The sequence below is a fragment of the Jaculus jaculus genome, chromosome 18 (genome assembly GCF_020740685.1).
Source record: "Jaculus jaculus isolate mJacJac1 chromosome 18, mJacJac1.mat.Y.cur, whole genome shotgun sequence".
Classification (NCBI taxonomy): Eukaryota; Metazoa; Chordata; class Mammalia; order Rodentia; family Dipodidae; genus Jaculus; species Jaculus jaculus.
The window spans coordinates 62,782,363-62,805,253 of NC_059119.1; the positions used below are offsets into that span (position 1 = coordinate 62,782,363).

The 22,891-nt window shown below is 44.7% G+C and overlaps 1 protein-coding gene and 1 non-coding gene across 2 annotated transcripts in view; one reads left to right on the forward strand and one right to left on the reverse strand.

Moving 5' to 3' along the window:
• Positions 1–22,876, reverse strand: part of Cpsf3 (cleavage and polyadenylation specific factor 3) — a 31,830-nt gene extending 8,954 nt beyond the window's left edge. Inside the window, exons 1-12 of the mRNA XM_004660063.2 lie at positions 22,712–22,876; positions 21,095–21,158; positions 19,827–19,924; positions 18,616–18,744; positions 17,282–17,459; positions 15,239–15,328; positions 14,149–14,299; positions 12,007–12,182; positions 9,232–9,390; positions 7,170–7,316; positions 4,550–4,702; positions 2,841–2,949 (exon numbers count right to left, since the gene is read on the reverse strand). Coding sequence (XP_004660120.1) covers positions 2,841–2,949; positions 4,550–4,702; positions 7,170–7,316; positions 9,232–9,390; positions 12,007–12,182; positions 14,149–14,299; positions 15,239–15,328; positions 17,282–17,459; positions 18,616–18,744; positions 19,827–19,924; positions 21,095–21,158; positions 22,712–22,761 — 1,504 coding nt within the window. The 5' untranslated portion in view covers positions 22,762–22,876. The remainder of the gene's footprint in view (positions 1–2,840; positions 2,950–4,549; positions 4,703–7,169; positions 7,317–9,231; positions 9,391–12,006; positions 12,183–14,148; positions 14,300–15,238; positions 15,329–17,281; positions 17,460–18,615; positions 18,745–19,826; positions 19,925–21,094; positions 21,159–22,711) is intronic.
• On the forward strand, positions 2,129–2,264 carry LOC123455895. Its single transcript, XR_006634198.1, has one exon. It is a non-coding gene; the product is annotated as a small nucleolar RNA SNORA33 (small nucleolar RNA).
• Positions 22,877–22,891: the final 15 nt, after the last annotated feature.

Sequence of the window (22,891 nt, forward strand, 5' to 3'; positions counted from 1 at the left end):
GAGCTCACTAACTGCCCAGTGAAGGAATAGGAGCACATGTGCTGTGACCGCCTGACAGCTGGTATATTCACAGGTAAATACCTAAACACTGCCATTTCTTTCATTGCTGCTCCTTTCTGGGTGTGAGTAGGATGTGTGGCATGAGTGTCTGCGTGTGACACGCGCACGTGTGCATGTCGAGGCTGTCAGGCTCCATGGTCTATCACTGTGTGCCCGACGGGCTGAGCAGGAAGACCCAGACATCCTGCCCTGCCCCTTCCAGTGCAGGGTCACAGGCATGTCCCAAACCCCATCCTGCTGCCAACTTTAAATCTTCAGAAAGCACTGGGGGCTGCAGAGATGGCTTAGCGGTTAAGGCACATGCCTATGAAGTCTAAGGATCCAGGTTCGATTCTCCAGGTTCCACGTAAGCCAGATGCACATGGTGGAGCTTGTTTGCAGTGGCTGGAGGCCCCGGTGCACCCATTCTCTCTCTCTCTCATCCCGCCCCTCCGTCTCTAATTAAAAAAAACAACAAAACAAAACAAAAAAAAAAAAAACTTAAAAAAAGCACCGGGAATTTCTTGGCATTATATAAATAAAAGTGAGTAAGATATCTACTTTTATCTGCACGTGCCTGCACATGAACTCACGCCAGGGCCTCTTATGGCTGCAATCTAATGTCACATGCCTGGGAACTGAATCCAGGCTGGCCAGCCTTGAAAGCAAATGGCTGTAACTATTGAACCATTTTTTTCCAGGCCTAGTCCTCCCCCTGCTGTGTTTTGAGGCAGGGTCTCACTCTAGCCAGTGAGCCTCCTACCTCAGCCTCTCAAGTGCAGGTATTAAGGGCCTGATCAACCACACCCCACAGGCAGCTTTAATCAGCATTCTTTTAAAGAAACTATAACAGCTGTTGTCCCTTCTGTCTGACCATTCTTTTGAAATGGTGAATAAAATGGCTCAGCAGTGAAGCTGAAAGACTCTGGACATTAAGGACTGCTGCTTACACCTCAGTGGTTGAGTGTATGGTTAAATTAAAAAAAAAAAAATAGGGCTGGAGAGATGGCTTAGCAAGTTAAGCGCTTGCCTGTGAAGCCTAAGGACCCCGGTTCGAGGCTCGGTTCCCCAGGACCCACGTTAGCCAGATGCACAAGGGGGCGCACGCATCTGGAGTTCATTTGCAGAGGCTGGAAGCCCTGGCGCGCCCATTCTCTCTCTCTCCCTCTATCTGTCTTTCTCTCTGTGTCTGTCGCTCTCAAATAAATAAAAATTATAGGCCATTTAAAAAAATAAGGGGCTGGAGAGATGGCTTAGCAGTTAAAGGTGCTTGCTTGCAAAGCCTGATGGCCTGGGCTCTATTTCCCCACTACCCACATAAAGCCAAATGCATCAAGTGGCACATGCTTCTGGAATTCGTTAGTTGCAGGAGGCCCTGGCATGCCCACACCCATTCTCTGTCTGCTTCTTTCTATCTAAATAAAATATTTAAAAGTGGGCTGGAGAGATGGCTTAGCGGTTAAGCGCTTGCCTGTGAAGCCTAAGGACCCTGGTTCGAGGCTCGGTTCCCCAGGTCCCACGTTAGCCAGATGCACAAGGGGGCGCACGCATCTGGAGTTCGTTTGCAGAGGCTGGAAGCCCTGGCGCGCCCATTCTCTCTCTCTCCCTCTGTCTTTCTCTCTGTGCCTGTTGCTCTCAAGTAAATAAATAAATAAATAATTGAAAAAAATTTAAAAAAAATAAATAAAAAAAATTTAAAAGTAAGTAAGTAAAATGTTGAGTGTGGTGGCTGTAAATCGGGTACCTGGGCACTAAGGCAAAGGGCTCTTGTGTTTGAGGCTAGCTTAAGCTATTAAGCAAGGTGCTGACTCAAAATAAATATTAAAAAGGGCCAGGAATGTAACTCAATGGTAGACTACTTGCTTACCATGCACAAGGCCCTAATTTAATCCCTAGTACCCCAATAAACAAAACAAAAATCTCCCAAACAAAACACAAACAAAAAAGTTTATCTGGGAAATATGAACATTATTTTAGAAAAGAAAGGCACTACACCCTTGTATAGAGTAAAAAAGAATTGGCTATAAGGTCAGCAGGAATATCAATATGCCTTAGAAGTTAACTGTTCCTAAGAGAAAAAAAATGATTTCAGTCAGTCCATTAATCTCTTTATCTGAATGTGTTTTTATAGAAATTTAGAAAAAACTGACAATAGCAATGCCATGTTAACAGCCTTAGGAAAAACGGAAGTGAAGTTATTAGGGTCCCTGAAAATGGCTACAGTATTATAACTTTGCAATTTTCTTTTTCCCTAAGACTTTTAGTTATTGAACTTTCACTGTACCTAGTTCTGAAAGCTTAATGAAACTTGAAAAGTTAATAAACTGCATGTAATATGAACAAAAGTTATTTCACAGATTTTAAATTATTTTAGTAGTTCAGGGAAGGTTACTTTTCTACTATTTACATAATGTTTAGTTGTTCCTATTTTATGTGTTGCTACTTAAAATCTGACCTCTAGATTAAGAGCACTTTTAAAAATATTTTTATTTTTATTTTTTAAAAATTTTTATTTATTTATTTGAGAGCGACAGACACAGAGAGAAAGACAGATAGAGGGAGAGAGAGAGAATGGGTGCGCCAGGGCTTCCAGCCTCTGCAAACGAACTCCAGACGCGTGCGCCCCCTTGTGCATCTGGCTAACGTGGGACCTGGGGAACCAAGCCTCGAACCGGGGTCCTTAGGCTTCACAGGTGAGCGCTTAACCGCTAAGCCATCTCTCCAGCTCTTAAGAGTACTTTTGACAGACTTTCTTCCAATGCTATGATCAAATTATATTTGATACTGAATAGTATACTTACTGGATAAGTCACAAGGAGAAAGTATGTGATAATTAAAGTTCCTTTTAACAAGTATTCCAGATACCCGCTGGCCTTGTTCTGGTTTTTTGTCTGCTAAAAAGCCCATGACCTATTAAAAGAAAACCACAAGTGAAGAGCAGAGAACCGTGTAAGCCATGTTCAGGCTTGCTGCCCTTGACTGTGCTCCACTGACACACCCAAGGGAGACAGCAGCCAGGTAAACGGGCAGAGCATCAGGATCGGAAGTGAGGGAGACACTAAGAGGCTAATGACTGCTCGAATACAAAAATCTTACAAAAGTGAAAGTCTTTTGTTGTTGTTGTTTTTGAGAATCTCCTGTGGCTCATCTGGCGTGAAACTTGCTCTGTAGCTGTGGTGATTTGATTCAGCTGTCCCCCATAAAACCAGGTGTGCCCCATAAACTCAGGTATTCTGAATGCTAGGTTCCCAGGTGGTAGAGATTTGGGAATTAGCGCCTCCTGGAGGCAGTGTGTTGTTGGGGGCGGGCTTATGGGTGTTACAGCCAGTTTCCCCTTGCCAGTGTTGGGCACACTGTCCTGTCACTGTTGTCCACCTTATGTTGGCCAGGGGGTGATGTCCACCCTCTGCTCATGCCATCGTTTTCCCTGCCATGGTGGAGCTTCCCCTTGAGTGTGTAAGCCAAAGTAAACCCTTTTTCCCCCTCACAAGCTGCTCTTGGTTGGGTGGTTTCTGCAGCAAGGCAAACATGACTGACAGGAGACAAGGACCACTGAACTTCTGATTCTTCTGCCTTCCCCTACAAGTGCTGCGGAGTGCGGGGATCCAGGATGAGGCCACTGTGCCCACTAAAATCCACAATGCTTTCGTTTGTTTGTTTGCTAAGTTGATTTGAGAGAGAGGGGCAGACAGAGAATGGGAGCGCCAGGGCCTCTAGCCACAGCAAACAAATTCCAGACACAGGTACCACCTGGTGCATCCGGCTTTATGCGGAATCAAACGTGGGCACTTTGGCTTTGTCAACAGGGGTCTTAACTGCTACGCCATCTCTCTAGCCCCGAACCCACAACTCCTCAATAACGGTCTCCTCTCCTCGACAAATCAGCGAGCTCTTGCAGAGTACAGCAGTGCAGTTCCTTGTACGAAAGCAAGCGCAAAGGGCAGCGGGCAGCAGCACGCTCCCTCTGTCACCGTGATGGACACAGCGTGCAAAGGACTGTTTTCTTAAGTGCTGGTAACTCAAACACTCACTCTGTGTTTTGTTTTTCCCCAGGTAGGGTCTCTAACCCAGGCTGACCTGGAACCACTCTGTAGTCTCAGGGTGGCTTCAAACTCACAGTGATCCTCCTACCTCTGCTTCCCACGTGCTGAGATTAAAGGCATGCGCCACCTCACCCGGCCTTTTTTATTTTAAGTGCTGGTGGTAACTTTCTGAAAAGCTTTGATCCTAGGAGATGGATTATAATATGGATTATAATATAATATTATAATATGCCATACAAAACGGGGGAAAAGCTAACACTTTCTCGTTTTTTTTTTGTTTTGTATGTTCAAGGCATGTTCTCGCTCTAGTCCAGGCTGACCTGGAAGTCACTACGTGGTCTCAAGGCGGTCTCAGACTCAGGCGAGCATCCTACCTGTGCCTCCTGAGTGCTGGACTAGACACGAGGAGGGCGCCCGGCATGTCTGGCTGTTTCCCTCCCCCCTGAAGGGCGCGGCCGGGGCTGTACCTTGGCGAGCTTTTCTCCTCTGAAGTTGAGCGTCACGGCCTCCGTGTTGCGGGGGTTGTGCACCTCTATGTGCACCTCGTCGTTGTCCTCGTACTCTCGGATCAGCGCCGCTTTCAGCCGCGCCATTTCATTCTGCTCGCCATGGACCAGGATCTGCGGTGAACGTGAGAGTGAAGAGGCGCCCTTCACTATGGACAGCTGTCCTCACGCGAGGCAAGTCAGACAGGCTTCACTTATGAAGCCGTGCTAGGACTTTCAGCCAAATTGGTACAGAGCTAGCTCTTTATGGTTTTAGCTTTAAGTTTCCCCATACGCCGGCTTTTGGACACGTTTACAGCACCAATGTGATAGAGAACCTCCTCACTTCTAGACTCTGTTCTCACTGAAGGCCAAACCAGGCAGCATCTATGGCCCTTCTAGCTTTTTATTTTGTGTGTGTGTGGTGGGGGTGGGGGGGAATGAATATGGGTGCACAAGGGCCTTCTGCAACTATAAACAAACTCCAGAAGCATGTGCCCTTGGGGCATCTGGCTTACATGAGTCCTGGGGAATCGAACTCCAGTCCTCAGACTTTGTAGGCAAGTGCGTTAACTGCTAAGCCATTGCTCCAGCCCCCTTCTAGCTTTTAATGCTGTGGTTTCTTGCTACTCCTACTAGCCTGGCAAAAACCTGTTTTCTTTTTCTTTTTAAAAAATATTTTATTTATTCATTTATTTGAGAGAGAGAGAGAGAGAATGGGCATGCCAGGGCCTCCAGACACTGCAAGTAAACTCCATCTTGCACCATTTTTGTACTTGGGCCCTGGGGAACTGAGCCTAGATTCTTTGGCTTTGCAGGCAAGCACCTTAACAGCTAAACCATTTCTCCAGCCCTTCTTTTGTTTCTTTTTTCTTCTTTTGTTTCTTAATGTACAACTTTAAAATGAAATTTTAGGGCTGGAGAGATGGCTTAGCAGTTAAGGCGTTTGCCTGCAAAGCCAAAGGACCCAGGTTCAATTCCCCAGGACCCACATAAACCAGTTGCACAAGGTGGTGCACGCATCTGGAGTTCATCTGCAGTGGACGGAGGCCCTGGTGCTCCCATTCTCTCTTTCTCTCCCTCCCTCCCTCTCTGTCAAATAAATATATAAAATGAAGTCTTAAAATATTTTAACCTTAATTGCATGTGTATATGGGTTGTCCAGGGTCTCTTACTGCTGCAAAGGAACACCAGGTGCATGGACTATGTTGTGCATGTGACTTTGCCTGAGTGTGAGGTGACGGACTTGGGCTGGCAGGCTTTGCAATCACACCTTTAATCAAGCCCTTTCCTGAGCCCCTGAAATGAAGCTTTTGTGACAGGAGAAAAAGCAGCTTGTGAGAGTTTATTACAGCAGCACATAAAATGTTTCAGGACCAAATGAAGTGTTCCAGAGGGCAGTTTTAGGCTACAGCACCTGCCAGTCTCCCGCCTCTTCCACCTGGCTAGTAGGAAGCTGGACAGCATAACTCATGGGTGAAGGCATCATGTCACTCAGGGGTGAAGGGCTCAGGCTGGGCTGCCAGAGCAGCAGTGAGGTGAAACAGGACAAGCAGAGTAAAGCTTTCCTGCCCATGCTGGCTTTCAAACTTTGGGGGATGCCCACAAAACAGAAGACCCCTGGTGGAGACTTTGGGGGATGCCCACAAAACAGAAGACCCTTGGTGGAGACTTTGGGGGATGTCTACAAAACAGAAGACCCCTGGTGGAGTCTGCACCGTGCCCACCTTCCACATGCTGCGGATGTCGTGAGGGAGGGGAATGACTTCTCCATCAAAGCATCTGCTCATTAAGGGCCAGTGGCAAATACATTTACGGAGCACCAGGATGGAAAACACAGGGAACAGCGCTTAGCGCTGCTAGCCGTTAGAATCAAAAACAGCCCACAAGATGTCACTCTCACTAGCCCAAAGCGAGAACAACACAAATGTCCATCAATAGCCCAATACATTTTTTTCTCCCAAGACAGAGTCTTACTGTGGCCCAGAGTGACTTGGAATTTACTACATAGTTTCAGGGCAGCCTCAAACGCACAGAAATCCTCCTACCTCTGCCTTCTGAGTGCTGAGATTAAAGGTGTGTGCCACCAGGTCTAGCTATGTTTTTGATTTGGTCTTCACAATGAATTTATGAGGTACTATCATCTGTTTATGATGAAGTACAGGGACACTAACCAAGCGTTACAGCCACCAAGGGATGGAGCTGAGATTCAAAGCCAGCAGGAACACTCCAAGCCTGGCTCTCAAGTTCTTGGAGAGACCACAGAAAATAGCAAGAACACAAGAATTGGTAAGTCGGGATAGAAGTCAGTGTAAAATAAAGAAAATGAGTGCACTAATCCCAGCACTTGGGAGGCAGGGGTAGGAGGATTGTCATGAGTTCGAGACCACCCTGAGACTCCATAGTGAATTCCAGGTCAGCCTGGACTAGTGAGACTATACCTCGAAAAAAAAAAAAAAAGAGTGCACAGAGGAGAGGAGCAAGTGTAGATGCAAATGTTCTCTTCACAAAGGGATGTGTGGTGGGTGAGCTGGCTCTTATGCAGTTCCTTGCATATATATGTTTTTCTCCTCAACACTATACATCAAATTCATAGACTAACCACATGAGGCGGTTTCAAAGCACGGATAAATTCACTGGTTTGTTGGTAATCTGTGTGAGCAGAGAAAGAAATGTAATCAACAGACATTTTCAGTGGTAGCTTCTGTCCAGACATGGTAGTGATTTCTTCAGGTTCAGACATGATATGCTGTTGAAAACAAATATAAGACAAAACAAACTATCCAATTAGAAAAGGTACATTTTCAATTTTTTCTGCAGTCATAAATGCTTATGCTAAATTTAAACCTTTCACACAAGCCATCCTCCTAACGTTCTTGTATCAAATAAGTATCCAATACCTCCCTCCCTCCCTCTTATTTTATTTATTTATTTGAGAACACCAGAGGGGGGGGCAGATAGAGAATGGACGCAGCAGGCCCTCCAGCCACTAGAAATGAACTCCAGATACATAGATCACCTTGTGCATAAGGATTACGTGGGTTCTGGGGAATTGAGCCTTGAACCAGGGTCCTTAGGCCTCATAGGCAAGTGCTTAACTACTAAGCCATCTCTCCAGCCCCTATTTTTATTTTTTGTTTTTTTCGAGGTAGGGTCTTGCTCTAGCACGGGCTGACCTAGAATTCATTATGTAACCTCGGGCTGACTTCAAATTCACAGCAATCCTCCTGTCTCTACCTCCCTTCATCATAAACAGATGATAGTACCTCATAAATTAAGGTGTGTGCCGCTATGTCTGGCTTTATCTATTTTTTGGGGGGTGGGAGTGGGGGCACTCTCACTCTAGCCCAGGCTTGTCCTGAACTCACGGAACTACGTCAGCCTCCTGAGTGCTAGAATTAAAGGCTGAGCCACCATGCCCAGCCTCATTTGCTTGATAAAGCAAATGTAATCAGAAAAACTAAGAAGAGGGCTAGAGAGATGGGCCCGGGGTTAGGTGTGCCTTCCTTCACTAGCATGAAGGCGTGAGACAGCAGCTGTGTGTGGCCATGTGCACCTGTAACCCCAGTCCCACAGGGGAGCAGGGAGCAGAGAATCAGCAGACCCTGCGAGCTCCAGAAGCAATCAGACTCCGGCTCAAAACAAGACCAGGAGGACTAGCAGTGGTGCAGACACTTCAAGTTCAACTCTGGCCACCGTGGGCAAGCGACCCTGCTGCAGGCCAGTGTATGGGGTGCTGCAAGGGCACACATGCATGTGCAAAGCAGAAAATTAAGAAAGGCTGGGGTGGTGGTGCACGCCTTTAATCCCAGCACTCGGGAGGCAGAGGTAGGAGGATCGCGGTGAGCCTCCCGAGTGCTGGGATTAAAGGCGTGTGCCTGGCCTTTGTGCTCTTTTGAAACAAGGCTGCAGTATGTAGCCAAGTTTGCTCGGAACTCAGATGCACTGGACGTAAGTATGGGATTACAGATCTCAACCACCTGCCTCGCCTTCCTATCCTTATTATTCGTCCGTCCGCCCCCCCCCCCCGCCCGCCACACTTTTTTTGAGGTAGGGTCTCACTCCAGCCCAGAACTCACTCTGCAGCTCCAGACTGGCCTTGAACTCATGGGTGATCCTATCTCAGCCTTTCCCCTCTTAAAAAATTTTTTTTCTTCTCTTTTTAAATTTTTTTTTACATTTTTTTATTTTTATTTATTTATTTGAGAATGACAGACAGAGAAAGGGGGGGGGAGAGAGAGAGGAAGGAAGGGAGGGAAGCAGGGGTAGAATGGGGGTTCCAGGGCCTCTAGCCACTGCAAATGAACTCCAGACGCATGCGCCCCTTTGTGCATCTGGCTAATGTGGGTCCTGGGAAATCGAGCCTTGAACCAGGGTCCTTAGGCTTCACAGGCAAGTGCTTAACCACTAAGCCGTCTCTCCAGCCCTCTTCTCTTTTTTTAAAACAAAACAAGAAAACCCTTGCAACCAGCTAAACACTTCTTAAACTTCAATGTGTATGCTAATCTCCTAGAATTCCTGTTACGTCACCCAATTCTATTCTCATTGCTTCATCAAAACTAGTGTTATTCAGAGGACTATGTCCGCGGGGAAAGCTATGGGGATGCTGCCGTCTCTGCCGTTTTGATCAGGAGTGACACACAACACCCAGAACTGTAACTGACCTTGGCAAGTGTCCCTTCCACACAGTACCCAGCTATAATGACGCCATTCCTCTTGTCAGTACACCAGCTTTCAAACAACTCTCTGGACAAGCCATTTTGAATCATGCCTGGCGAGGCCATGACCACACTGGGACCAATGTCATCAAAATGGTCCATGCTCTGAGAGACAAAGGAATGGTAAAAGCATGTTAATAAGCAGCGCTTAGCCAAGCATTCTTCACGTTTAAGGAACAAGAACTGACCTTAAATCAAACTTCCACAGGAAAGTGACAAGACTAGACTGTATTTTGTATTCATCTTAAAATCAAAACTTGTATTATTTAAAGAGCTAAGAGCTAATCAATGGAAAAATACATGAGGACATTGTCACCTGAACAGTTTGGGCTAGCAATGACAGAAAAATGAGACAGAGCCGTGAGTACATATTGATCTTCAAAACTGTCTATGTACGTAAAGGGCACAAGCACCATTTCTTCAGGTGGAAATGGCAAATGGGCTTTTACATACCTACAATATAACATCACAAGAATGGTCCTGAGGACTCACTGTGGATTTGCTGAAGCATTTATGACTGTTTATCATTTTCATTTGGCCAAAAGATATATGTATGTATGTGTAAAAATACTGTCAGAATCCTCTTTTATAATTTCAATTGATTCATATAAAGGACACAGCAAAATAAATTAGGTCACTAAGACTGACAAAACTAAATGTGACCCATTCTGCAAGGCACAGGAACCTTTGCTCCAAGAGGCACTGGAAAGAATGTAAGAACCAAAGGATGGGGAGGAGCGCTGTGGGGTGGTTTTCCGTTCACAAAGTGCCCACTGCATTCATGACCTCACAGTGGCTGACCCTACCCACATAGGAGGGGGGAAAAAGGATGACATGAAAATAGAAGAGGGGTTACTTGGAAGGAAGGGGGGCGGGGTGTGGAGGACAAAGTATAGTGTTGGGGAAGGGGTTGAGATCAGGGTACATTGTGGGTATGGAGGTTCTCAAAAAGTTTTTCAAAAAATAAAAGTAACCAAGCAGCTGCAGTGCTCAGCATCTCAGAGTGCTACAGGCCTCCACTGTGGAAGAACTTCTCCATTTGCCCACAGTGATGGGAGTGTGGTGAATCTATCTGCAAAATGACAAGCTAGCTGCTTCCTATAACCGTGACTGCCCAATGTTACCTCACTCCCTCTCTTCCTCTGAGAGAGGTCTCACTTTGGAGCCCAGGTGGGCCTTGAACTCTAGATCTTCCTGGCATCATACCCAGCCTATGTGAATATTTTCAGCATCCTGGAAATGTAACCAGAAGTTTAACATTGTTTCTAGGAGAAATTTAGCTTCTCTTACTGAGCAATGAATTTCAAAAAGTTAACCTCATATAGCTAGGCATGGCTGGGCATGCCTGTAATTCCAGCACTCGGGGGGCCGAGGCAGGAGAATTTCTGTGAGATGCCAGTCTGGGCTACATGCTAAGAACCTCTTTCAAAAAATAAATAAATGCTAGTCATATTAAGTTACTATGTCTCAGAAACATATATATCTCATTTTCTCTTATTTGTGGATCCTAGATTTTATAAAGATACATAAAATCATGTATGACATGACAATATAAATGAAACTGGCTCAAGGAACAAAGGGCACTAATGGAAGTAAGAGGAGGGCAAGGGGCTTGGAAGAACACCCTCAAGTATATTATATAACCATATGACGATATTCTCATAAAATCCAGTACCATGTATCGTGAATATAACCAATTAAAATAATTATCAAAAACAAATCATTTATCACATTTATCATTAAGAGACCACTTAAAACTTAAAATATTGGGTATCATTTGATAACCTAAATGAAGCAGTACACCTTAAATCAGATTTTACTTATTTTTAAGCATACATGTTTGTGTGTGTGTGTGTGTGTGTGTGTGTGTACAGCAGGATCTCTTTCCACTGCAATTGAGTACCTGTGAGGCTTTATGTGAGTGATTAGGCAATTAGTGCCTTTAACTGCTGAGCCATTTCCCCAGGCCCTTAATCAGATTTCATGAAATGATTCTGAAAAGTAAATGGTGAGCTGGCTGGCTCAGGAGTTGAAGGCATTTGCTTGCAAAGCTTGCCAGCATGGGTTCAACTCTTCCCTACACATGCAAAGCCAGGTACCAAAAGGGGCTCATGTCTCTCTGGTATTTGCATAAGGAGCCCTGGTATGCCCATATACACACACAAACATTATTTTTGAAAAAAAATATGGGAATTTTCACATACATAATTTGAAGTGTTAATGTATATATAATGAGAGCAGAGAATCTGACTATGTGACACAAGATCCATTTATTTTTTTTCCTGTAAGGATTTTATTCTTATGACAGAAGAGAGACAAGTTATTTAGTGATTAGAAATACTGAAGACATACGGAGACTTAGAGCAAGTGGTAAGATTTGCTGGGGCTGGGCGTGGTGGCACACACCTTTAATCCCAGCACTGAAGAGACAGAGGAAGGAGGATCACTGTGAGTCCGATGCCACCCTGAGACTATATAGTGAATTCCAGGTCAGCCCAAGCTAGAGTGAAACCCTACCTCCAAAAACCAAAAAAATAAAAGGGGAAAAAAAAAGATTTGCACTGGGCGCAGCAGTTCTGATGTCTGGCAGAGCTGTCCATGCCGGTGAAAGGAGGTCCTTTGGCAGGAAGGCCTTGGCCACTGGACCGCAGGCCCCTTCCCCGGCTGCTGAGCACTGATCTGTTTCAGCACTCCTGTCTTCCTTCCCCCCGCAGGACTCACCTTGAGGTTGCTGATGTGTTTGAAGACGAAGGGATTGTTGATGCTGATCTGCTTTCTGATCTTGTCGTTCATGGCGTTCACATATGTCTGGTACACGGCCATGCACTTCTTGGCCAAAGAGGACGCGTAGTATATGGGGATGTCGTGCAGCTCCGGGTGGTTCTGCCAGTACTCGTCTAGGGAGGTGTGAGGAGAAGCAACTATCACCTTGGTACACGAGGGGGGAGGTCGAATAATAAGCGATAACCGCAACTAAGTTTTAAAACCTCAGGCAACTCACGAAGTATCATGTAGCTGTATTTTAATGAGTGAGAAAAATTGTTGGGATGGGCTTGGTGGCACACACCTTTAAACCCAGTACTTGGGAAGCAGGGGTAGGAGGATCACCCTAAATTCAAGGCCAGCTGGGGACTACAGGGTTCCAGGACAGCCTGCGCTAGAGGGGGACCCTACCTTGAGAAAAACAAAACAAAACAAAACAAAAAACAAAATAGCTAATGTCAACTGGAACTTCATATAAATAAAAAATATTTTTGGAATTCAGTAAAATTTGACTGGATGACCTACATTTTTATGTGCATATGTGGCAACCCTATGGGATAGTGACATCATGGTATCACCTTCCTCAATTCCTCTGCTTTTCATGACACTGGCTGTGAAGGTTTCTTATCCCAAGACCTCTATGAACTAATAATCAGAAAATCTGCGTGAAGAAAGTGCAGGTGGGCGTGGTGGCGCACACCTGCAATCCCAGTGTTCGGGAGGCAGACGTAGAGGATCACCATGAGTTTGAGGCCAGCTTGAGACTTGCGACCACATAGTGAATTCCAGGTCAGCCTGGCCTACAGTGAGACCCTACCTTGAAAAACTAAAATAAAAAATAAGTAAATAAGTAAAAAGAGAAAGAAGATAAAAAAGAAAGTGCAGTCTGTCACTGACAGGTACTTGGCCCGGGGCTGAATCCTCCATCTTCCCTTGCTTGTGTACTGTTTGGTGTAGCAGGGAGTCTACTGTCTTTATCACACACAGACAAGTGCTGACCACCTACTCTTTACAAGAGGGGGGTTTCTTCAAATAATCACAGATGAGCTGGTTGTGGTGGCACATGCCTTTAATCCCAGCACTTGTGAGGCAGAGGTAGGAGGATCGCCATGAGTTCAAGGCCACCCTGAGACTCCATAGTGAATTCCAGGTCAGCCTGGGCTAGAGTGAGGCCCTACCTGGAAAACCTCCCCAAAAAATAAATAAATAAAATCGCAGATGGTTTGAGTAGCGTTATTGCTAAGTATGAATGGGTGAACTATTTAGTACCTCTAATTTGTTTTTTTGTAAACCAAAATATAGTTTTCAACCTTATTTTTTGATCTACTTAATATATATAATAAAAATATTAGTCACTTATCCAGCATGATTTGTTCCTTTCAATGTGATACTTACTGGCATGGTATGTTTAGTATGCATATATTTCTTTTTCAAGGTAAGGTCTCACTCTAGCCCAGGCTGACCTGCAATTCACTATGTAGCCTCAGGGTGGCCTTGAACTCATGGCGGTCCTCCTACCTCTGCCTCCCAAGTGCTGAGATTAAAGGCGTGCACCGCCACAGCCGGCTCAGTATTTTTTGTTTTTAAAAACTAAAGTAATGAAACGAAGTCAGGTGGTGCAGGTCTGTAGTCTCAGTTCTTGGAAAGCTGAGAAAGGAAAGTCACCTCAAGTGTGAAGCTAGTCCAGGCCAACGTGGGCTACTCAGCAAATTCCAAAACAAACTCCAATGATAAGTAAGTACAATAATGAATAACTCAACTGACACAATCTATGCTACTCAGCAAATTCCAAACAAACAAACTCCACAACAACGAATAACTCCACTGGTACAACTTTCAAATCACTGTGAATTTCTGCCCCAAACGGAGCTGCTAGTGAAAGGGCATGCACAGTTTAAGACTTCTGGTGCTGACGGAAAACTAGAACGGCAGGTCAGCTCTGTGACAGTAGCAGTGCGTGAAAAATGCTGTTTTCTCTGGGCTCTTACTAGTTTACAATCTTCTCTTTAAGTAAATGGAAGCTATGATAAATAGAATGATGTACTAAAGGGCATGATAACTGGGTGAAATGATTAAAGCTTTCTACAGTTTCCCAAATACCTAGAATCAAGAGCAGCTCCTGAGCCCTTCCAAGAGCAAAGACAGGAATGAGTCCTCTGCCACCTCTGTTGACGATGTCATGGACAGTGTTGCAGAATCTTGCCTCTCGCTCTTCACGCTTCTCATGGATGTGAGTCCCATAAGTAGACTCCTAAGTAATCAGTGAGACACGTAAGACCAAGACCAACCATCCTCAAAGAATTCCAAATTCAAATCCAAAGGAATTCAGAAGTGTTAAGGAAATGCTCAGGCAGATATCCTCCATCGACACACCATTTACCCGAGTCGTCACACTACTAGAAAGAGTAAATAAGTTGAAAAAATAAATCTTCCCTTTAATTACTGTTGGTTTACACACTGAGTATACCATGAGCTGAGATAGCTACCCTACTCAGCATGTCGCTCAGGGACAGGAACCAGCACTGGCCCCTCAGGCTTACGCAGCTGCAGGCTGCTGTAGGCGGCACAGGAGAAACAGAGGTCCTTTTGTCTTGAACGAAATGCACTTGGTGTTCTTAAAATGGATGGCAGGCCCAAAAGCCCCCTTCCATTTCCTGACCCCCATCACCAAAATACATTTCTAAAAAGTATTTTTATTTATTCATTTATTTAAGGGGGGGATACAGAGGGTGGGTGAGTGAGTATGCCTTGGCCTCCTGCTACTGCAAAAGAACTCCAGATGCACATACCACTTTGTGCACCAGGGTACTGGTGAAATCAAACCCAGGCCAGCAGGCTTGGCAAACAAGCACCTTTATCTGCTGAGCCATTTCCCCAGCCCATATGTTAAAAGTTTTCACTCATCAGTTCCCCCAAAGAAGCTTCTGTATGCAGGTCATTTTTCTTTTTTTTTCTTTTCTTTTTTTTTTTTTTAGTTTTTTGAGGTAGGGTTTCACTCTAGTTCAGGCTGACCTGGAATTCACTCTGTAGTTTCAGGGTGGCCTCAAACTCATAGCAATCTTCCTCTGCCTCCTGAGTACTGGGACTAAAGGTGTGTGTCACCACGCCCAACAAGTGATTTTTTTTCTCCCCACTAGAAAAAAAATTTGGTTATATTACACTAAACAAAATGTAGTACATTAATACTTACAATGATGAGAATGTCTGGCTTAATATTAGGAATTTCAGCTGCCATTAGGTGTCTATCTTCTTGCCTTGAGAAATCACCTGTATACAAAAGCTGTAAAAAAATAAAACTAGAAAATTAGGATTTGAGGACAGCTTCATTTACTGGTGAGCAGTTTATCTTATGAAAACTAATAGCAAAATTAAAATAGCCTACATGTGATGAAATCTAGATGCAATGCTGTGTCTAATTCAAAAAGTAACTTAATCACTAAAGCTACCTTGTGTCTCAATTATTTGATCTAATTCACAGGAATTGTACATTCCAAAATCATCCCACAAAGATAACTTACATATTGGTAAACTTAAGAAGGGCCCTTAACAACAACAACAAAGCCAGGTGTGGTGGCACACATCTTTAATCACAGTGCTTGGGAGGCAGAAGTAGGAGGAAAAGCAAAGCAAAAAAAAAAAAAAAAAAAAAAAGAAGGGCCCTTAAAAGGGTATGCCAATACAGAAAGATCTCCAGAGGCACATGGGAGCACCATCTAAGGTGGAAGTTAAGTCACACGGGCAAAGATTCAAATTCCAGATGAGAATTCAGACCTGCACTTTGGCTAACCATTTAAAAGCATTTTTATTAACCAGGCATGGTGGTGCATGCCTTTAATCCCAGCACTCAGGGGGCCAAGGTAGGTGGATCACTGTGAGTTGGAGGCCAGCCTGGGACTACATGGTGAATTCCAGGTCAGTCTGGGCTACAGTGAGACCCTACTTCAAAAAAAGAAAAAAATACTATTTTTAAAAATTTATTTGTTTGCAATAGAGGGGTAGGAGAGAGACAGATAGAGAGAATGGGTGCACCAGGGCCTCCAGCTGCTGCAAATTCCAGATGTGTGCATCACTTTGTGCATCTGGCTTTATGTGGAGACTGGGCAATAGAACTTAGGTTATTAGGCTTTGCAGGCAAGCACCTTAACCACTGAGCCATCTCTCTCTGCAACAAAGTTGAATCATCTAAAAGACTTAGAAGAAAAAAGCTAAAGCTCCTAGATTTTATCCAAAGGGTATTTATTTTGAAAAACTTCCTAAGTGATTCCAGTGCGTGGCCAGCAGACAGCATGCTGCTCTAGTTTAGGGTCCTCCCGAGTTTCCCAAGATCACGGGCGCCTCCGTCCCACTTCTCAACATGACAGCAGAGCTCTGCACTGATTCTTTTCCTGAATAGCCACCTGCTTTAAGGGCTTGTCTACAAATCTATCAAAGTCAAGGACAGGAACAAAAGGCCACTTTAATGTTAAACGGAAGCATCTACAAAGTCTTCCCTAAAGGACCCTGCGACACTGACAATGAGAGTGTAAGCCTTTGGAATGCTGAACGCTTGCTTTCTGCAATGCTCATTTTACTGATGATCGTGAAGGAAGTGGTGCTGACTTAGCGCTGCGTCCTTTCAGTGTGGACACTGCTGCAGTCAGGCGCACACTGCCGGCAGAAATCACCCGACCAGGAGCAGCTTGTGGGAGAAAAGAGGTTTACTTTGACTTATAGACTCGAGGGGAAGCTCCAAGATGGCGGGGAAAACGACGACATGAGCAGAGGGTGGACATCACCCCGTGGTCAACATCAGGTGGACAATAGCAACAGTGTGCCAAACACTGGCAAAGGGAAACTGGCTATAATACCCATAAGCCTGCTCCCAACAATACACTGCCTCCAGGAGGCTTTAATTCGCGTATCTCCATCAGCTGTGAACCTAGCATTCAGAACACCTACATTTATGGGGGACACCTGAATCAAACCACCACAGACACACTGCAAAAAATAAAATAAAATAATTTTTTTTTTTTTCGAGGTAGGGTTTCACTGTAGCTCAGGCTGACCTGGAATTCACTCTGTACTCTCAGGCTGGCCTTGAACTCACAGCAATCCTCCTACTTCTGCCTCTCGAGTGCTGGGGTTAAAGGAGTGCACCACCATGCCCAGCAGCTGCAAATTTTATGCAGTTTTTTCATACCACCTGGGGGCATAAAGCTGTGCACTTTGGGAGACAGAGCTGAAGCTAGACTACCTTTACTCCCGCGATCTCAATCATAAACATGGCCGCTCCCAGGACGTGGCCTGCGTGGTAACACCAAAACTTGATTCCTGCAACTTCCTTGACCTCGTGAAAGTTGATAGTTTCGATTTTGTCCATGCTTTCTTCCAAGTCTGTTTCAGTGTACAGCATGTCATCTGCTGAAATGTTACTGAAATTTAAAGATGCCAAAGAGAATTCAGTTTAAGATTTTGTTTTTTAAGTCTTTAAGCTCAAAGAAACTGGCTGACATGAGGATGAAAGTATTCCTTAAAAAACCAGCAGGCAGGGCTGGACACAGTGGCGGAGCATTTGCCCAGAAAGTGCAAGGTCCCAGGATCAATCCCCACACAGTAAAACAGAACTCACCCCACAGTACACACATCATGCTTTTGAAAATTCATGTTACTTCTCTACTTTATTTGCAGGGAGCTGCATGTTGCTGGCACCAAGCTCTGAGCAAAACTGGCTTGTAGGAAAGGGCTAATTTTGATGTGCAGACTCAAGAGGCCAGTCCACGGTGGCAGGGAAGCACACGGCATGAGCACAGGCTGGACATCAGCCCCTGGCCAACACAGCCAGCAGGAGGGCGAGGGGAAGCTGGCCGTAACACCCACAAACCTCCCTTAACAGCACACCTTCTCCAGCAAGACTCCAACTCCCAACCTGCCATCAGCTGGGAATCACGCATTCGGAATACATTTCTAGTTTACAGCATTAGCCTATTGGAAAATGTTCTATACTTTCCGGTAGAAGAGTAGAAATTCCTCCTACAACTGGTACACATTTACCTAGGGAACATATTCATTTAAGACAATTTTCACTGGCCAGAGAATCCAAAATAAGAATTCAATATATAATCACTACTTAAGGCAGTCAGTATTTAATTTTAGTGAAATTATGAAGCACATTTCTATCATATCGTCTTTTTAAACATTTTTTTATTTTTATTTATTTATTTGAGAGCGACAGACAGAGAGAGAATGGGCGCACCAGAGCCTCCAGCCACTACAAACAAACTCCAAATGCATGCGCCCCCTTGTGCATCTGGCTAACATGGGTCCTGGGGAATCGAGCCTTGAACCGGGGTCCTTAGGCTTCACAGGCAAGTGCTTAAGCGCTAAGCCATCTCTCCAGCCCTCTATCATATCTTCTAACTCTCCTAAATTAAACAAAGATTTAAAAAGACATAAAAACTGTTACTGAAGGACTAAATTACCATCCTCGTGAATAAAACACCACTGCCTTATTTTGAATAAACACAAATGATCTATACCTTGAACCACATGCACACGGCAGGGTCTTTATAACCTAATAAAGTCACTTACCTCACTTTAACATAATCTGAGAGAAGCCATCTATAAATGGCCTTTGTAGCATGAGTCATAAACGTTCTTCCTTTGAAACTTGTCTTCTGGAGAAACCAGGGCAAAGCTCCACAGTGATCCAAGTGGAAGCTTAAAAAGAAACAAGGCTATGTTGAAATCAGAGCCCACAGGTACTGACTGTAATGAAACTTGCTGTCTAAGCAAAAATGTTCCATACGACAAAGTAAGGCTACTTTCAGAAAATTAAAGAGTTGTGTATAGAAGAACGATGCATACGCGTGCAGAGGCCAGGAGAGCAACGGGCGCCCTCCTTCATCACACGTGTGCTGGAGACAAATCTCTCCCGGAGCCCAGAGCTGCTCTTTTTTGCTCAGACTGGCTGACCACCACGTCCCAGTGGTTCTTTGCCCCACTTCTTCTTCCTTGTTTTTATTTTGGTTTTTTGAGGTAGGGTTTCACTCTGGCCCAGGCTGACCTGGAATTCACTATGTAGTCTAGGGTGGCCTCGAACTCACAGTGATCATCCTACTGCTGCCTTCCGAGTGCTGGGATTAGAGGTGTGCTCCACCAAGCCCTGTGAAACATGACTATTTATAAATGCTGTTTTATGAGACAGGGTCTTGCTAAGCAGTCCTGGCTGACCTCAAACTCAAAGCAATCCTCGTGCCTCAGTCTTCCAAGCACTGGGATTACAGATGTGTGACAGTAGGTCCACCTTAAATGAAGTTCTCATAGGAGAATGTGACAAGATCATGAGGCCAAGAAGGAATCTCAGGAAAGGGCTCAGTCACTGGATTACATGGAGAGGTGAGTGCGTGCTTCCTAGTAAACGTGTCAGGATTGTGATGGCAAAACAGTGTGGGTTTAGACATAGTTATCTGCAGTAAGCTTCTTAGTAGAAAACAGTTGGTTTTTACGTTTATTTATTTACAAGCAGAAAGAGAGAAGAGAGGCAAAGAGAATGGGCACACCAGGGCCTCCAGCCACTGCAAACCAACTCCAGACACATGTGCCACTTTGTACATCTGGGTTACGTAGGCACTGGGGAATTGAACCTAGGTCCTTAGGCTCTGTAGGCAAATGCCTTAACCACTAAGCTGTCCCTTCTGCCCCAACAGTTGATTAAAAAAAAATCTCAAAATCTGGCAGAGAATGAATTTGACAGTAAAAGGCTTTGAAAAGCAGGGTTGTTATAAGAGAAAACAACTTACTGACTAATTAACAGGAGATCAATCTCAGCTGGGTCAATCAAGTCGATATAAGGAAGAGCATCCATTCCTTCTAGGCCAGGGTGGATCCCACAGTCCAGCTGAAGGAGAGAGAAAAGAAGATCACAACCTCCTTCACATTTTATTAACGTTCATCCAGCAGATAGGCCATGGAGCTGATCCATCTCCACATACTCTGGGAATGCATTAACAATTCAAACTTCTCAGATCTAACACAGCTCACATTTAGGGTCGCAGGATGCAAAACCCAAGGCACCCTTTGATGGCAGGCATTTTGCAAGTTGACAGATTTGTGACTACTATGTCACAAATGCCTAGCGTTTACATGCAGTGGCAGGAGGCCCTGGAATACCCTATTCACTCTATTTGCCTCTTTCTGTCAAATTAAAAAAAAAAAATTAATGTATTGTTCTTTTAAGCAGAGATGTAAAAAAAGAGGAATCAAAGGAAGAAGACCCATTGACCTGTTTTACTAAGGAGGACCCGAAAAATCAGTGTTTCAGATCCCTCCAACTCCCAGGTAAGGAAATGGGCCTGATCAGAGAAGCAGTGACTACTCAGCTATTACTCCGTTAACCGGGGCTCCACCACCATGGAAGCAAGACGTGCCCAGAGCCACCACTACATTTCCAAGCCGCTAGATCCTTGTGTCATCAGGGTGAGGCCACCAGGCTGGCTTGAGGCTCGGGAATGGGAGACGAACGTCAAAGGAAACATGGTTTGTCAGGTCTAGTTGACAATTTTGCAATGCATATTTCAATTTTTTAAAATTTAAACATTTATTTGCATACGTGTGTGCAGGGAGCACACTAGGGTCTCTTGCTGCTGCAAATGAACATTCGATGCATGTGTCTCTTTTTGTTTCTGGCTTTACATGGATCCTGAGGAACTGAACCTGGGTTGGCAGGTTTTGCAAGCAAGCAACTTTAACCACTAAGCCATTTTCCTAGCCCAGAATGTGTACTTCTAGACTATTTAATCTTTGTAATGTTCTCCACTAAATATTTCCTTCATGAACAATACACAGTGTAGATTACATGCACTATCACATACTCCTGGAGTTCAAAAGATAATTAGCTTACTAGAAAAGACCTAGTACCCTATACAGACAGAGCCATACTGTTTTCCTGACTGTAAAAATAATCATTACTGGGGATGGGAATGCAATTTTGTGGTACACCATGTGTTCAGCATGCACAAAGCAACAGGTTCAACCCCCAATATCAACAGACAACAATAATGATAGTTACCATTATTTTCCTTCCTTTGAATTCCAGAATAATACATGATCTTCCTACTTCTTGTCCAGCTCCACTGTAAGCATTCAAGAAGAAACATAATTACTTAAAAAAAAACCAAAACCACCAGTGAAGGGGGGTGTGGTGGCACACACCTATAATCCCAGCCCTAAGGAGGCTAAGGCAGGTGGATGAAAAGTTCAACGCCAGCCTGGACTACACTGCAAGTCTGTCTCCTTTTCCTTTTCCGAAGAAAAACCTCAACCCAATAAATTCAAACTTTTTTTTTCACAATTCAAACTACACTCCAGCTGATGACACTGCTGAGGTATAACTTTCTGAAACAGATGAGAGTTTTACAAAATTTCAAGGAGGGGGAAGAACCATCTCAATGTGAGGAAAGATAAAAAGTAATCCTTGGGACTTGAGGGGTTTTGCAGATTCAAGAAACCTAAAGGTAAAATTCAGTCTTTTAAAAAAATGTGTTTTAGGGCTAGAGGGATGGCTTAGCTGTTAAGGTGCATTCCTGCAAAGCCAAAGGACCCAGGTTCGATTCCCCAAGACCCATGTAAGCCAGGTGCACAAGGGGGCGCATGTGTCTGGAGTTGGTTTGCAGCAGCTAGAGGCCCTGGTGTACTTTCTCTCTCTCTCTCTCTCTCTCTCTCTCAAATAAATAAAAGAAATTTATTTGAGAGAGAGAAAGGGAAGGACAAGAAAAGGCAGTTAACACCTCTGGCTCTTTCTCCTCTCCAATCTCCCAGTTTGTTCTTTTTAGGTAGACTCATGCCAAGTCCTAATTTTCCTTCACATTCTGGGCATGTCAGGTCCTGGAGGTAATATGAAACATTTATTTAGTTCTTCCTGGCACTGCCATAGGCTTACCCAGGTTCTCCTCTCACCTGTCAGTTCCCTCAAGACTTGCCCTGGTATGCAAGATCTGAGTTTGTGCTGACAACGCTTTTTATGTGAAAGCTCCCAGAGGCCTGAAATAATTTTTATTTGTTTATATGAGAGAGCAAGAGAGGCAGAGGCAGAGAGAGAGGGAATGGGAGCGCCAGGGCCTCCAGCTCCTGCACACGTACTCCAGACGCATGCGCCCCCTTGTGCATCTGGCTTACAAGGGACCTGGGGAATCTAACCTGGGTCCTTTGGTTTAGTAAGCAAGTGCCTTAACCTCTAAGCCATCTCTCCAGCCCTGAAATATTTTTTTTTTAATTTTTATTAACATTTTCCATGATTATAAAAAAAATCCCATGGTAATACCCTCCCCCCCACTTTCCCCTTTGACATTCCATTCTCCATCTTATTACCTCCCCATCTCAATCATTGTACTTACATATATACAATACCAACCTATTAAGTACCCTCCTCCCTTCCTTTCTCTTCCCTTTATATCTCCTTTTTAACTTACCCTCAAATATTTTTTAAAAATATCTTATTATTTGAGAGAAAAAAAGAGATACAGAAATAGGCAGGTAGAGAGAGAATTGGCGCGCCAGGGCCTCCAGCCACTGCAAACCAACTCCAGACGCATGTGCCTGCTTGTGCATCAGGCTTATGTGGGTCCTGGGGAATCGAACCAGAGTCACACACCCACACGCTGCCCTCCCTCTCTGGCTGGTCCCTTACAGGGGTCGGATCAGAAGCTGGTCGCTCTCTTCCGCAGGAATCGTAGACATCCCGAAACCTCCGGACAAGCGCGGGAGAGGACCACGTCGCCCTGCTCCTCTTCTAAACTAGAAACACAGACCCGGCGCACTAACGAAGGAACACTCTCCATCCACTAACCCAGAACTTCCGGCGCTGGCG